This window comes from Oncorhynchus mykiss, chromosome 11, assembly GCF_013265735.2.
Source record: "Oncorhynchus mykiss isolate Arlee chromosome 11, USDA_OmykA_1.1, whole genome shotgun sequence".
NCBI classification, from domain to species: Eukaryota; Metazoa; Chordata; class Actinopteri; order Salmoniformes; family Salmonidae; genus Oncorhynchus; species Oncorhynchus mykiss.
Genome location: NC_048575.1, coordinates 60,898,870 through 60,915,331, shown reverse-complemented (window position 1 = coordinate 60,915,331; position 16,462 = coordinate 60,898,870). Strand labels below are relative to the sequence as shown.

At 45.4% G+C, this 16,462-nt stretch overlaps 2 protein-coding genes across 9 annotated transcripts in view; one reads left to right on the top strand and one right to left on the bottom strand.

Annotated features, from left to right (window-relative positions):
- Positions 1-713: 713 nt before the first annotated feature.
- LOC110536145 (neurofilament medium polypeptide) lies at positions 714-5,975 on the top strand. 3 transcript variants are annotated; one of them, XM_036936016.1, is made up of 5 exons: positions 714-1,531; positions 3,251-3,450; positions 3,545-3,669; positions 3,861-5,063; positions 5,094-5,975. In XM_036936016.1, exons 1-5 carry the CDS (start codon positions 745-747, stop codon positions 5,284-5,286), a joined length of 2,508 nt encoding a protein of 835 aa, XP_036791911.1. In that variant the 5' UTR covers positions 714-744; the 3' UTR covers positions 5,287-5,975. The 3 variants fall into 3 exon arrangements, with proteins under 3 accessions (XP_036791911.1, XP_036791912.1, XP_021477400.2); XM_036936017.1 differs by having other exon boundaries at positions 716-1,531; positions 3,861-4,250; positions 4,338-5,975; XM_021621725.2 differs by having other exon boundaries at positions 716-1,531; positions 3,861-5,975.
- Positions 5,976-8,805: 2,830 nt separating this feature from the next.
- The window catches only part of LOC110536144 (THO complex subunit 5 homolog), a 34,738-nt gene continuing 27,081 nt past the window's right edge, over positions 8,806-16,462 (bottom strand). For all 6 annotated transcript variants that reach the window (XM_036936010.1, XM_036936013.1, XM_036936011.1 and 3 more), the window contains exon 20: positions 8,806-9,081. In XM_036936010.1, coding sequence (XP_036791905.1) covers positions 9,018-9,081 — 64 coding nt within the window. In that variant the 3' untranslated portion in view covers positions 8,806-9,017. The remainder of the gene's footprint in view (positions 9,082-16,462) is intronic.

The window sequence follows — 16,462 nt, the reverse complement described above, 5'->3', positions numbered from 1 at the left end:
TACAGCAGCTATATTTCTTGAAGTGAACATGGTGTTGTGGATATAATTATGTTGGTCTACTGTAACGAAGATTGCACAATCATATTGATGCATTGTGCACACTCAGACACCTAGCTTCAGACCACAGCTAGGATCTTGTCGGGACATTGGGCTTACACAGATGGATCCTTACACAGATGGATCCTTACACAGATGGATCCTTACACAGATGGATCCTTACACAGATGGATTCTTACACAGATGGATTCTTACACAGATGGATCCTTACCCAGATGGATCCTTACACAGATGGATCCTTACACAGATGGATTCTTACCCAGATGGATCCTTACCCAGATGGATCCTTACACAGATGGATCCTTACACAGATGGATTCTTACATAGGTGGATCCTTACACAGATGGATCCTTACACAGATGAGTCCTTACCCAGATGGATGCTTAAACTAGATATATAGTAGGAACCATCTGCATAAACCCAATGTCCCAACAAGATATTAGACATCATGTGTAAATCATGTAAGTGACTGACTAATGTCAATTGGACATTGGGTAAAAAGTATCATGCGCTGCATCATGCTGTTCTTCTGTAGTTAGTCTGTGTGAGGAAGGAGTGGTGCATGACGATAGCGAAGATGATGTATCCTTAAAGAGAGAGAGTGTCCATGCTGAGTTGTGAGTTCTCCTCCCGCGGTATAAAAGCTCACCTCTCTCCATCCTGCCGCAGTCTGCATTCGGTTTAGAGATGAGCTACCCACTGGACCACCTCTACGGCCACGGCTCCTACCGCAGGGCACCACAGGGCCTCTCTGCCCGGCCTGCCGCTTCCCTCTCCTCCTCCGGCTTCCACTCCCAGCCCTGGACGACCTCTCAGCGCCGCCGCCAGGCCTACAGCCAGACACCCTCCGCCGACAGCTTGGAGATCTTTAACGGCGACATGACTCGGAGGAACGAGAAGGAGATTCTGCAGACACTCAATGACCGTTTCGCCGGCTACATCGACAAGGTGCGGAACCTCGAGCTGATGAACTCGAATCTGGAGCAGGAAGCGGCTGCGCTGCGACAGAGCCAGACCGGGCGCGCTACCGTGGGAGAGCACTATGAGCGCGAGCTGGGGAACCTGAGGGGTCTGGTTCAGCAGCTGACCGGGGAGAAGGCATGCGCACTCTTGGAGCAAGACCACCTGGAAGAGGATATCCAGCATGTGCGGACCAGGCTCGAGGACGAGGCACGCAGCAGGGAGGAGCTGGAAGCCAAGGCACGCCTAATGAACAAGTATGTGGATGAGTCTGGGCTCGCACGGCTAGAGCTGGACAAGAAGCTGAGCGCGCTGCAGGAAGAAGCAGCGTTCCTGAAGAAGAACCACGAGGAGGAGGTGGCGGAGCTGCTAGCACAGATCCAGGGTGCACAGGTGAGCTTCGAGGCTCGAGACACAATCAAGGCGGACGTCACGAACGCCCTGCGGGAGATCCGCGCTCAGCTGGATGGACACGCGACCAAGAGCGCAACGCACGCGGAGGAATGGTTCAAAGGTGAGAGGCGCAACTTTATATCAATCTACCTTTACCTGGTTTTACTCAGCGATGTGTCAGTCAGTATGAGAAAGCCTGGTTAATAGAGTTTTAGGGCTCGGATGTTACGGTGCAGTTTGCTGTCCATGGTGCTGAACTTTGGAGGAGTTGGCTGGATCTCGTTTGTTTTATTATCAAATAGGCTCTTGGTACATAGTGGTGCATGGCCTATAGGCTATTATCAAACCTATTTGGGACATTGATTCGTTGTAAGGTCACCATTTGAAGCTAACTGTATTAGACTCGAGGCTATATATTCAGTTAAATCACTGCATAAACATCATCTAGTACGCACCAATGACTGTAATGACAGCTTGTGTTACCCAAGAGTAGTATCGAATTGAACCATTCATAGTTATGGAATTATAGGCTCTGATTGCATTTGGAAAAATAAAAGATGTGAATAATGTGGTGAAATAGCCTATTGGTTTATTTAATGGAGAGGAGAAAGTGTTCTGTCTGGTGTAAATTTGTGTCTGCTTACAGTCCTGTTTTGAAAGCCTTATTGGTGCTCTGTCTGATCATGCATTCCTGCCGCAGGCAACTATGAGTCAGCACTATTAGGTCCCTAGAAACACTGATGCCGCATTCTAGTGTCCTTGGAAATGTATCTTGCCCCCCCCCCCCCCAATCCCTACATCATAAAATATTAAATGTCTCTCAATCATTCCCGACGTGGCCCTGGTGAATGCACGCATTAACTCCATAATTAGATATATTTTGCAACTCAAAGTCACGTACCTTATCTCACCGTCCTACCTTTTCTTATAACTTGCAGTCTCTTGAGTGTCATGCCATGTTCCTACCACAAGGGGAGCGCTGCTCTGCAGAGTCAGACGCCGCAGGGTGAGATGACATGTATAGGGGGCGTCTGAGTACAGTGTGTATATAGCATGTTAATGTGACCATAGAAATAGAATCAATGGATTATATTTCTATTAATGTGACTGTGGGAGTTTGCCTGTGTTTGGTGATTATGTGTTTGAGGATGTTGTGGCCCTGTGTGTGTGGTTTCCAGTGAGTGTTGTGTATGTTTTCTAACCTTCATAACATTATATTATTTCCTGAGGGCTACTGCCTCTACCTGATAGAAGAGATCAGAGGGCCATAACAATAAGATCAGGGCTAATGCAGGCCTCCACCTCTAGCTCAGCCATCAGGGTCATGACCTGTCCCCATAGATCCACAAGCAATGCTATTGTGTCCTAACTATGTTATGTACCAGTGTTGGTGCTAGAATTAGGATTAGAGACCTTAGTTAAACTCTCTGAATGGATGGATAAATGTTGTGCATGGCTTGATTTGTACTAGTCCACCACCTCCCTGAGTCAACAGTCCTCCTACCAGTGACCATTCCCCCTCTTTGTAGCTCTGAAGCCGACTGTGATGGAGCTGTCCAGCTGACTCTGGCAGCATGTTGTTCAGTGTCCTGTAGCTGAGTCAGACCTCAGACAGACAGACAGACAGACAGGCACTGTCAAGGTTACTCCTGGAGGAGAGGATTTGTGTTCTCAATGACCGACCTCTGTGGTGGTCACGGATGAAAAGAGACAATGAGAGGATACAAGGAAAGGACACTATCTGAGAGTATAGGGTTGTTATAGCCCCTGTCTCTATGACCTCTAAAACCCTGTCTCTGACCCTGTTCCCCAACCTCACACCTCTCCCAAACCCCTGTAGTGCGTATGGAGCGGTTGGCAGATGCAGCTCACTCTAACACAGATGCGATCCGTGGTGCCCAGGATGAGATAGCAGAGTACAGACGGCAGCTGCAGAGCCGCACCATCGAACTGGAGACCCTCAGAGGAACCAAGGACTCCCTGGAGAGACAATGCATGGAGACTGAGGACAGACACCATGGAGATATCCACTCACTACAGGTACGTACACTCTTCTGCCAGTCTGGCTGTCTGTCTGGCTCTTCTCTTTCCCTGCACTTTGGCACGCATTTCTCACCAAAATGTGTGTGTGTAGGAGACTATTCGTCAGCTGGACGGTGAACTGAAGAGTACTAAGTGGGAGATGGCCAGCCAGCTGAGAGAATACCAGGAGCTGCTGAACGTCAAGATGGCTCTGGACATAGAGATAGCAGCCTACAGGTGGGTCAGAGGTTAAGGGTGGGATGTATTGTTTTGTTGGTGCACTCATGCAGACTCAGATCTCTAAATAAACCCTGCTCTTGTGAAAAAAACATGATTATCACAGAATAATTACTGATATGTTTTTGAACAGGAGACTGTATTGACACACACAATTCAGACTGTACTTCCTGTGTTCTTCCCCTAAACAGGAAGTTGCTGGAAGGGGAGGAGACTCGGTTCATACCTGGGCCAAGCCTGTACTCCTACTCCTCTGCCCACCTGAAGCTGAAGGGGGAGGAGCTCTCAGACACAGTCATACTGGAGGAACAGACGGATGAGACACAGGTCACTGAGGTGACAGAAGAAGCAGAAGATGAGGAAGAGGAAAAGGGAGAGGAGACAGAAAAGGAAGAAGAGGAGGAAGAGGAAGAGGGAGAAAAGGAGGAGGAAGAGGATGAGACCAAAGCTGAGGCAGAGGAGGGAGAAGGAAAGGGAGTTGAGGATAAGGGGGAAGAGGAAGAGGAGGCAGGTGAGGAGAAAGAGGATGAGAAGTCTAAGTCACCTGAAAAGGCTGCTTCTTCTCCATCCAAATCTCCCCAATCTCCCCCCAAAACCCCCCAGCCCAAATCACCTGCCCCCAAATCACCTGAATCAAAATCTCCCCTCCCAAAATCACCTGAATCAAAATCTCCCCTCCCCAAATCACCTGCCAAATCTCCCGCCCCCAAATCACCTGAATCCAAATCACCCCAAGCCAAATCTCCCCTCCCCAAATCCCCAGAGTCTAAGTCTCCCCCTCCCAAATCCCCTCTCCCAAAGTCTCCTGAACCCAAGTCCCCCATCCAGGAGAAGGCCAAGCCCCCTGCAGAAGACAAACTGGCCAAGCAGGAGAAGAAAGAGAAGGAACAACCCCAGCCTGTAAAGGAGGAAAAGAAACAAGAGCCAGAACCCAAGGAGAAGGAGAAATGTGAGAGCCAGCCTAAAGAGGAGAAGGTTGAGGAGAAGACAGACAAACCAGATCCCAAGGAGAGCAAGCCAGATGAGAATCCCAAGAAGACTGAGACCCCAACACCTGCCCCCCCTGCTGCCACCCCGGCAAAGCCTGCAGAGGAAAAGCCCGCCCCCGCCAAGGAGAGCCACAGCCCTGCTAAGAGAGAAGAGGAGAAACAAGCCAAAACAGATGACACACCCCAGGTAGAGGTGAAGCCTGCCCCCAAAGAATCACCACAGAAAACAGAGAGCACAAAGGAGAAGAAAGCAGAGCCCAAAGAGGAGGTGAAGAAGGAGGATAAGAAGGAGGACAAGAAGGAGGCCTCTAAAGCATCCGACAGTAAAGAGGCAAAGGATACGAAGGAGGTAGGGAAGGCAGAGAAGGCCAAGAAATCTTCTGGCCCTGAAGTCAAAGACGAGAAATCTTCTAGCACTGAAGTCAAAGACGAGAAATCTTCTAGCACTGAAGTCAAAGACGAGAAATCTTCTAGCACTGAAGTTAAAGACGAGAAATCTTCTAGCACTGAGGTCAAAGACGAGAAATCTTCTAGCACTGAGGTCAAAGACGAGAAATCTTCTAGCACTGAAGTCAAAGACGAGAAATCTTCTAGCACTGAGGTCAAAGACGAGAAAGCCAAGAAGTGAGTCACTAACACACTGCATATGAGCCAGGAGAAGAGAGAGAGATGCCAAAGAACTATCGGGAGGGGATGGGGGAAGGGAAGCTACTGAAGCCCTGAGCAGCCTTTGTAAAGGGAAGCCAAAGCATAGCAGAGCAGAGCAGGAGACAAACAGTAAACAAACAAAGCAATAGCTTTTCTCTAGTTACTATCCCCCGGGTACTCAACCCTGATATGATGCTTCTTCTAATCTATGACTGTAGTGAATGCAGAATGCTCTAAACTCTATCTGAATTGTGTCTATATGACTGCCCGTCAATAATAACAAGTGCATTAAAACAGCAGCATTGCCTTGGCTGGGAGCACAGTACAGGGCCATGCACCTTCTAAAGCCTTCAAGGGTAGCAATGTCAACAAATGTCTATAAAAGATTGTGACAGATCAATATATTGTACTGTATGTGTATATTTATGAAGATATAAATGTGTATATTATATTAACAACTATAAAAAGCAGAGAAAGACTACAAACCTGCTCATTGTGCATCTTAAACAGCTCCCTGTCTGATGGTTGTGCTGACTCACTGTGCTGTGGTCAGTAATGATACCTAGGCCAGTGAGGAGAACTCTGAAGTCAGGGATGACTGTGCTATGTATAAACTGCTGAGAGTATGCAATACAAACTGATGAACTAATAAAGGTTAAAACCAAAATATTTATGTGTGTTGTCATTATTATATTACTCTAATACAAATGCAAAGAGATACTGTATTACTCTGGTGTGAATGATACGGAGGGCTGCTGTGATGGTCTTGATCTGATGTGCTCACTTAGAGAGAGACAAATTAGCTCGCTAAAATAGATCCTTTCCTGGTACAATACTAAGATACTGAACTAAATGACGTAAATGCTGTAGCTTCTGTCATGTTCTTCTCATGTACATTTCAGCATACACACTACGAAGAAAGGAACAGTTCTGAACAGTACACTGTCTGAGTGCTAAGGTGGTATGAAGAGAAGCACAGTGGAGGTGAGGAAGATGAGGTGTGTGTGAGAGGGAGGAAGTTGAGGTGTGAGAGGGGTGTGGGTCTCCTAAAACACTGTGTGTGTGTGTGTTGTGCTGCATTGCGGCTGAGGGGTGCAGTGACTGGTGTTGCAGCACCCTCCCAACATCGCTCTCTCCTCCCCTCCACTCCCTGCTCTGACATCGTCTAACTTGGGCTCAAACATACATCCGGAGGTGGTCTGGAGAATAGAGCTACCTGAACAGAACTGTTCCCCTCTTCCACACAACATCCTAGACCTATAGAATACATCTGCCCCTTCACATCTCTCTCTTCTCCTTTGGTTAGGTCTCTCCTTATCTCACCTCTCCCTTCTTTTACCTCTCTCTCTCTCACACACACACTGTACCTGCTCTACAATGCCAGCCTGCTACAACAGTAACCATAAAGTAGAGATACTGCAGTAACCTACCCAGCCAGGGAAGAATCTACACACGCTAATCTGAATATCTATGCAATTGCTGCAAAAGATAGAGTGCAGTATGAGAAGTGCTTAAAAAAACACCCCCTTTATTTCTGAACAGAAAAAGGTCTATTGTTGACTTTGATATCAGTTTCTCTGTCATTTCCTTGATGTAACACAGTGGTCCATAATCATCATGGAAACAACACTAGTCAACTGCACTGGGGGACAGTGGTTGTGATATGCTGTGTAGTTGCTGACAGGTGTATAAAATTGAGAACACAACCATGCAATCTCCATAGACAAACATTGACAGTAGAATGGCCTTATTGAAGAGCTCAGTGACTTTCAACGTGGCACCGTCATAAGATGCCACCTTTCCAACAAGTTAGTTTGTCAAATTTCTGCCCCGGTCAAGTGCTGTTATTGTGAAGTGGAAACGTCTAGAAGCAACAACGGCTCAGCCGTGAAGTGGTAGGCCACACAAGCTCACAGAACAGGACAGCTCAGTGCTGAAACGCGTAAAATTGTCTGTCCTTTGTTGCAACACTCACTACCAAGTTCCAAACTGCCTCTGGAAGCAACATCAGCACAATAACTGTTCGTTGGGTTTCCATGGCCGAGCAGCCATACACAAGCCTAAGATCACCACACGCAATGCAGAGAGTTGGCTGGAGTGGTGTAAAGCTCACCGCCATTGAACACTGGAGCAGAGGAAGCGCATTCTCTGGAGTGATGAATCATGCTTCACCATCTGGCAGTCCAACGGACAAATCTGGGTTTGGAGGATGCCAGGAGAACGCTACCTGCCCCAATGCATAGTGCCAATTGTAAAGTTTGGTGGAGAATAAATAATGGTCTGGGGATGTTTTTCATGGTTCAGGCTAGGCCCCTAAGTTTCAGTGAAGGGAAATCTTAACGCTACAGCATACATTGACATTCTAGACGATTTTGTGCTTCCAACTTCGTAGCAACAGTTTGGGGAAGGCCCTTTCCTTTTTCAACACAATACCCCCGTGCACAAAGCAAGGCCAATACAGAAATGGTTAGTAGAGATCGGTGTGGAATAACTTGACAGGCCTGCAAAGAGCTCTGATCTCAACCCCATCGAACACCTTTGGGATGAATTGGAACGCCGACTGCGAGCCAGACCTAATCGCCCAACATCAGTGCCCGACCTCACTAACGCTCGTGGCTGAATGAAAGCAAGTCCCCACAGTAATGTTCCAACATTTAGTGGAAAGCCTTCCCAGAAGAGTGGAGGCTGTTATAGCAGAAAGGGGGAGGGGGGGACGGACCAACTCCATTTTAATGCCTCTGACAAACAGGTGTCCAGATACTTTTGGCCATGTGGTGAATCTCCCTGAATTCTGACAGGATATCATCACGCACGTTAAGTTTCTCCTTTAATTATTTCCTGATGATCATTCTCCTTGGTGTTGTAATGTGATCTCTTTATGTCTGATGGATGACTGGGTATCAACAGGAGACACAACCTGCAGCAAAAACATCCTCAGAACATCACTTCCCCTAATGATCACCATGGTATGGAACCCACAAAACACCTCGGCTACATCCTAACAGTGGCAAGCTTGTCCTGGACGAGAGAGCAGTACTGGGGCTCTGTGATGCTGAACTAATGTCAGATTACATCCAGAGCAATAATCAAGTAGTCCTGTATTATTCAACAGCTCTTGCCACACTGCAAGTACAGGATAGGGAACACATTTAATCATCTCTTACTGTAAATACACAGGAAACAATTAATCAGCTCTTATTACACTATAAATACAGAATAGGGAACACATTTCTAAGTGTGTGTGATAGTGTATACACTGTTTTTCCAGGACCCATAGGAATAAGTCATCTTTGAGAAGTGCTGAGCCATGATAATAAAGGACATAACAATGTGATCTGATGCAGAGAGAGAGAGAGAGAGAGAGGAGAAAGAAAAAGGGATGGCAGGGAGAGATGAGGAAATAAATATGTACTAGCTAAAAGAGAGATCATTCATAGTAGAATAAAAGTGAGCATAAATCAGTCAGCAGTGAAGAATAACATTAAAAAAGACAAAGAACTTGCAGATCCAAACAAGATCACTAGCTTTTTATTAACCAACCGACACACAGAATGTGTCAAACAGTGTGTTAAACAAGATATGGGGATATGAGGGCAGGGGGCATGACAGAGGGTAAATTCAGGAGTCCCTGGTGACTGAAGAAGCCTCGAGGTAGGGTAAGAGATCTGGTGTGAGGGGGTCAGGGGTGAAGGGAAAGGGGTAAAGGAGAGGTCAGCGGTGACTAAAGAAGCCCTGGGGGTGGTTGTACTTGAATGGCTTCAGACGGTTCGGACCCCTGAAACACAACCAGAGAGAAACACATTGTCAGAGATATTTTGAGAGAGATATTTTGGAGAGAGAGATATTTTGAGAGAGAGAGAGTCAAATCAAATTTTATTGGTCGCATACACATATTTAGCAGATATTATTGTGGGTGTAGCGAAATGCTTGTGTTCCTAGCTCCAACAGTGCAGTAATATCGAATACACGCACGCACACACACACTACCAGTCAAAAGTTTGGACACATACTCATTCAAGGGTTTTTCTTTATTTTTTTTCTACATTGTAGAATAATAGCGAAGACATCAAAACTCATCCCAAAACATCTCAATTTGGTTGAGGTCGGGTGATTGTGGAGGCCAGGTCATCTGATGCAGCAATCCCATCACTCTCATTCTTGGTCAAGTAGCCCTTACACAGCCTGGAGGTGTGTTGGGTCATTGTGCAGTTGAAAAACAAATAATAGTCCCACTAAGCACAAACCATGGAATGGTGTATCGCTGCAGAATGCTGTGGTAGCCATGCTGGTTAAGTGTGCATTGAATTCTAAATAAATCACAGACGGTGCTTTGCTGGTGAAACTATCACACATGCGGAGAGCACCCGTTCACCCACTCTGCATCTCACAAAGACACAGCAGTTGGAACCAAACATCTCAAACTTGGACTCAGACCAAAAGGACAGATTTCCACCGGTCTAAATGTCCATTGCGTGTGTTCCTTGGCCCAAGCATATTTTTTTTAATTTTACCTTTATGTAACCAGGTAAACTAGTTGATAACAAGTTCTCATTTGCAACTGCGACCTGGACAAGATAAAGCATTGCAGTTCGACACATACAACAACACAGAGTTACACATGGAATGAACAAAACATAGTCAATAATACAGTAGAAAAAAAAGAAAACAAAGTCTATATACAGTGAGTGCAAATAAGGTCAAATAAGGGAGTTAAGGCAATAAATAGGTCATGGTGGCAAAGTAATTACAATATGGCAATTAAACACTGGAATGGTAGATGTGAAAAAGATGGATGTGCAAGTAGAGATACTGTGGTGCAAAGGGAGCAAAATAAATAAATACAGTATGGGAATGAGGTAGATAGATGGGCTGTATACAGATGGGCAATGAACAGGTGCAGTGATCTGTGAGCTGCTCTGACAGCTGGTTCTTAAAGCTAGTGAGGGAGATGGGAATCTCCAGCTTCAGTGATTTTTGCAGTTCGTTCCAGTCAGTGGGTGTAGCCAGTGGGTTTGACAACGAGTATGAAGCGAGGGCCAGCCAACGAGAGCATACAGGTCGCAGTGGTAGGTAGTATATGGGGCTTTGGTGACAAAACGGATGGCAATGTGGACTACGTCCAGTTTGCTGAGTAGAGTGTTGGAGGCTATTCTATAGATGACGTCGCCGAAGTCAAGGATCAGTAGGATGGTCAGTTTTACGAGGATATGTTTGGCAGCATGAGTGAAGGAAGCTTTGTTGCGAAATAGGAAGCTAATTCTAGATTTCATTTTTGATTGGAGATGCTTAATTTGAGTCTGGAAGGAGAGTTTAGTCTAGCCAGACACCTAGGTATTTGTAGTTATCCACGTATTCTAAGTCAGAGCCGTCCAGAGTAGTGATGCTGGATGGGCGGGCAGGTGTGGGCAATGATTGGTTGAATAGCATGCATTTAGTTTTATTTGCGTTTAAGAGCAGTTGGAGGCCACGGAAGGAGAGTTGTATGGCATTGAAGCTCGTCTGGAGGTTAGTTAACACACAGTGTCCAAAGAAGGGCCAGAAGTATACAGAATGGTGTCGTCTGCGTAGAGGTGGATTAGAGAATGACCAGCAGCAAGAGCGACATCATTGATGTATACAGAGAAGAGAGTCGGCCCGAGAATTGAACCCTGTGGCACCCCCATAGAGACTGCCAGAGGTCCGGACAACAGGCCCTCCGATTTGACACACTGAGCTCTATCAGAAAAGTAGTTGGTGAACCAGGCGAGGCAATCATTTAAGAAACCAAGGCTGTTGAGTCTGCCAATAAGAATGTGGTGATTGACAAGAGTCGAAAGCCTTGGCAAGGTCGATGAATACAGCTGCACAGTAATGTCTCTTATCGATGGCGGTTATGATATCGTTAAGGACCTTGAGCGTGGCTGAGGTGCACCCATGACCAGCTCGGAAACCAGATTGCATAGCGGAGAAGGTACGATGTGATTCAAAATGGTCAGTAATCTGTTTGTTAACTTGGCTTTCGAAGACCTTAGAGATGCAGGGTAGGATATATATATAGGTCTGTAGCAGTTTGGGTCTAGAGTGTCACCCCCTTTGAAGAGGGGGATGACCACGGCAGCTTTCCAATCTTTGTGAATCTCAGACGATATTAAAGAGAGGTTGAACAGGCTAGTAATAGGGGTTGCAACAATTTCGGCAGATAATTTAAGAAAGAGAGGGTCCAGATTGTCTAGCCCGGCTGATTTGTAGGGGTCCAGATTTTGCAGGTCTTTCAGAACATCAGCTATCTAGATATGGGTGAAGGAGAAATGGTGGGGGCTTGGGTGGGTTGCTGTGGAGGGTGCCGGGCAGTTGACCGGGGTAGGGGTAGCCAGGTGGAAAGCATGGCCAGCCGTAGAGAAATGCTTATTGACATTATTTTTTTAGTTTGTACTGCAGGATGCATAGCTAGCTTTAGCTTTCCTAACTGCCTGTGTATCCTAACTTCCCTGAAAAGTTGCACATCACGGGGGCTATTCGATGCTAATGCAGAACGCCACAGGATTTTTTTGTGCTGGTCAAGGGCAGACAGGTCTGGAGTGAACCAAGGGCTATATCTATTCCTGGTTCTACATTTTTTTTTTTTACTTTTAAAGAATAACCAGGCATCCTCTACTGTCGGGATGAGGTCTATGTCGTTCCAGGATACCCCGGCCAGGTCGATTAGAAAGGCCTGCTCGCAGAAGTGTTTTAGGGAGCATTTGACAGTGGTGAGGGGTGGTCGTTTGCTCGCAGACCCATTACGGATTCAGGCAATGAGGCAGTGATCACTGAGATCTTGGTTGAAAACAGCAGAGGTGTATTTGGAGGGTGAGTTAGTTAGGATGATATCTCTGAGGGTGCCCGTGTTTACGGATTTGGGGTTATATCTGGTAGGTTCATTGATAAATTGTGTGAGATTGAGGGCATCAAGCTTAGATTGTAGGATGGCCGGGGTGTTAAGCATGTCCCAGTTTAGGTCACCTAGCAGCACGAGCTCAGAAGATAGATGGGGGGCAATCAAATCACATATGGTGTCGAGGGCACAGCTGGAGGCAGAGGGTGGTCTATAGCATGCAGCAACGGTGAGAGACTTGTTTCTAGAAAGGTACATTTTTAGAAGTAGAAGCTCAAATTGTTTGGGTACAGACCTGGATAGTAAGACAGCACTCTGCAGGTTATCTTTGCAGTAAATTGCAACACCGCCCCCTTTGGCAGTTCTATCTTGCCGGAAAATGTTATAGTTAGGAATGGAAATTTCAAGGTTTTTGGTGGTCTCCCTAAGCCAGGATTCAGACACGGCTAGGACATCCGGATTGGTGGAGTGTGCTAGGGCAGTGAATAAAACAAACTTGGGGAGGAGGCTTCTAATGTTAACATATATGAAACCAAGGCTTTTACGGTTGCAGAAATCAACAAATAAGAGAGACTGGGGGATGGGAGTGGAGGTAGACACTGCAGGGCCTGGATTAACCTCTACATCACCAGAGGAACAGAGGAGTAGGATAAGGGTACGGCAAAGGCTAACAGAACTGGACGCCTAGTACGTTCAGAACAGAGAGTAAAAGGGGCAGATTTCTGGGCACGGTAGAATATATTCAAGGCATAATGTACAGACAAAGGTATAGTAGGATGTGAATAGTGGGGGTAAACCTGTGCATATAGTGATAATGAAAGAGATAGTCTCTAGAAATAGCATTTAAACCAGGTGATGTCACTGCGTGTGTGGAGGGGTGGAACTAAATTGTTAGCCGAGGCATGTTGAGCAGTGCTAGAGGCTCTACAGTGAAATAAAACAATAGTTACAAACCAGAACAGCAATCGACACGGCATGGTGACGTTAGGGAAAGGCATGCGTAGCCGGATGATCATACAAGTCCAGTGCGTGGCTTCAGGCAGCTAGCAGCACGGGGCTAGCAGGCTAACAGAAAGGTCTTAGAGGGATGACGCGACGGAGGAAAGTCTGTTGTGGCCTCCGTGCAGTTACATCAGCGGACGGATCAGCAGGGCTCCGTGTGGTAAACCAGGCCAATTGGCAAAATATGTATAGTGGCCGAAGAAATATGTCCGAAGGGCCTCTTAAGCCAGCAGTCCAATGTGCTTTAGATAGCTAGCAGGCCGCAGATTAGCAACTGTGCGTTCAGGGGTCGTTAGCTGCTATAATTCCAGGTGGGAAAAAAATATATCCAGTGAGCAGAGTATTTGATACACTGCCGATTTTGCAGGTTTTCCTACTTACAAAGCATATAGAGAGAGGTCTGTAATTTTTATTATAGGTACACTTCAACTGTGAGAGACGGAATCTAAAACAAAAATCCAGAAAATCACATTGTATGATTTTTAAGTGTCACACCCTGGTCTTAGTATTTTGTGTTTTCTTTATTATTTTGATCAGGCCAGGGTGTGACATGGGTTAATTATGTGGTGTGTTTTTTCTTGTTTTTTTTTTGTAGGTATTGGGATTGTGGTATAGTGGGGTTATCTAGGAAAGTCTATGGTTGCCTGAAGTGGTTCTCAATCAGAGGCAGGTGTTTATCGTTGTCTCTGATTGGGAACCATATTTAGGCAGCCATATTCTTTGAGTGTTTCGTGGGTGATTGTTCCTGTCTCTGTGTTTGTTTGCACCAGATAGGCTGTTTAGGTTTTCACGTTACGTTTGTTGTTTTGTATTGTTCGTGTTTTCATCTTTATTAAAGATGTATACAAATAACCACTCTGCATTTTGGTCCTCCTCTCCTTCACAGAAAGAAAACCGGAACATTAAGTAATTAATTTGCATTTTATTGCATGACATAAGTATTTGATCACCTACCAACCAGTAAGAATTCCGGTTCTCACAGACCTGTTCGTTTTTCTTTAAGAAGCCCTCCTGTTCTCCACTCATTACCTGTATAAAAGACACCTGTCCACACTCTCCACAATGACCAAGACCAGGGAGCTGTGTAAGGACATCAGGGATAAAATTGTAGACCTGCACAAGGCTGGGGATGGGCTACAGGACAATAGGCAAGCAGCTTGGTGAGAAGGCAACAACTGTTGGCCCAATTATTAGAAAATGGAAGAAGTTCAAGATGACAGTCAATCACCCTCGGTCTGGGGCTCCATGCAAGATCTCACCTCGTGGGGCATCAATGATCATGAGGAAGGTGAGGAATCAGCCCAGAACTACACAGCAGGACCTGGTCAATGACCTGAAGAGAGCTGGGACCACAGTCTCAAAGGAAACCATTAGTAACACACTACACCGTCAAGGATTAAAATCCTGCAAAGCACGCAAGGTCCCCCTGCTCAAGCCAGCGCATGTCCAGGCCCGTCTGAAGTTTCCCAATGACCATCTGGATGATCCAGGAGGAACGGGAGAAGGTCATGTTGTCTGATGAGACAAAAATAGCTTTTTTGGTCTAAACTCCCCCCGCCAGGTTTGGAGTAAGAAGAAGGATGAGTACAACCCCAAGAACACCATCCCAACCGTGAAGCATGGAGGTGGAAACATTCTTTGGGGATGCTTTTCTGCAAAGGGGACAGGACGACTGCACCGTATTGAGGGGAGGATGGATGGGGCCATGTATCGCGAGATCTTGGCCAACAACCTCCTTCCCTCAGTAAGAGCATTGAAGATGGGTCGAGGCTGGGTCTTCCAGCATGACAACGACCCGAAACACACAGCCAGGACAACTAAGGAGTGGCTCCGTAAGAAGCACCGCAAGGTCCTGGAATGGCCTAGCCAGTCCTCCCACTCCTCTGTAGGGAGGAGAAATCCCTGCTGCAGTGTGTGCAAACCTGGTCAAGAACTACAGGAAATGTATGATCTCTGTAATTGCAAACAAAGGTTTCTGTAAGTATTAGGTTCTGCTTTTCTGATGTGTCAAATACTTATGTCATGCAATAAAATGCAAATTAATTACTTAAAAATCATGCAATGTGATTTTCTGGATTTTTGTTTTAGATTCCTTCTCTCACAGTTGAAATGTACCTATGATAAAAATGACAGACCTCTACATGCTTTGTAAGTAGAGAAACCTGCAAAATCGGCATATATCAAATTGTATCAAATTCTATCTCCCCATTATTGGTGTCTTTTAGTAGTGGTTTCTATGCAACAATATGACCATGAAGGTCTCCTCTGAACAGTTGATGTTGAGATATGTCTGTTACTTGAACTCTGTGAAGCATTTATTTGGGCTGCAATCTGAGGTGGAATTAACTCGAATGAACGTATCATCCTCTGCAGCAGAGGTAACTCTGGGTCTTCCTTTCCTTCCTTTTCTCATGAGAGCCAGTTTCATCATAGCGCTTGGTTTTTGCGACTGCGCTTGAAGAAACTTTCAAAGTCCTTGAAATTTTCCGATTTGACTGACCATGTCTTAAAGTAATGATGGACTATCGTTTCTCTGTTCTTGCCATAATATGGACTTGATGTTTTACCAAATAGGGCTGTCTTCCGTAAAACCATCCCTACCTTGTCACAACACAACTGATTGTCTGAAAAGCATTAAGGAAAGAAATTTCACAAATTAAATTTTAAAAAAGCACACATGTTAATAGAAATGCATTCCAGGTGACTAACTCATGAAGCTGGTTGAGAGAATGCCAAGAGTGTGCAAAGCTGTCATTTTATTTAACTAGGCAAGTCAATTGACAATAACGTCCTACCAAAAGGCCTCCTTCGTGGACGGGGGCTGAGATTAAATGTTTTTATAAATTAAATAAAAGTCATCAAGGCAAAGGATGGCTACTTTGAAGAATCTCAAATATATATTATATGTTGATTTGTTTAACACTTTTTTTAGTTACTTCATGATTCCATTTGTGTTATTTCATAGTTTTGATGTCTTCACTATTATTCTACAATGTAGAAAAAACCCTTGAATGAGTTGGTGCGTCCAAACTTTAGACTGGTACTGTGTGTGTGTGTGTATATATATACACATAGTGCATTTAGGTACGTATTCAGACCCCTACACTTTTTCCTCATTGTTACGTTACAGCCTTAAAATTGATTAAATTGTTATTTCCCCTCAATCTACACACAATACCTCATAATAACAAAGCAAAAACAGGTTAGAAATGTTTTGCTAATTTATAAAAAAACTACTGAAATGTCACATTTACACAAGTATTCAGACACTTTACTCAATAATTTGTTGAAGCACCTTTGG

Coding starts and splice junctions, on each gene's coding strand:
- LOC110536145 (XM_021621725.2), top strand. CDS start 745: ATGAGCTACCCACTGGACCACCTCTACGGCCACGGCTCCTACCGCAGG. Junction 3,451..3,544: donor GAGATATCCACTCACTACAG/GTACGTACACTC, acceptor GTGTGTGTGTAG/GAGACTATTCGTCAGCTGGA. Junction 3,670..3,860: donor ATAGAGATAGCAGCCTACAG/GTGGGTCAGAGG, acceptor TCCCCTAAACAG/GAAGTTGCTGGAAGGGGAGG.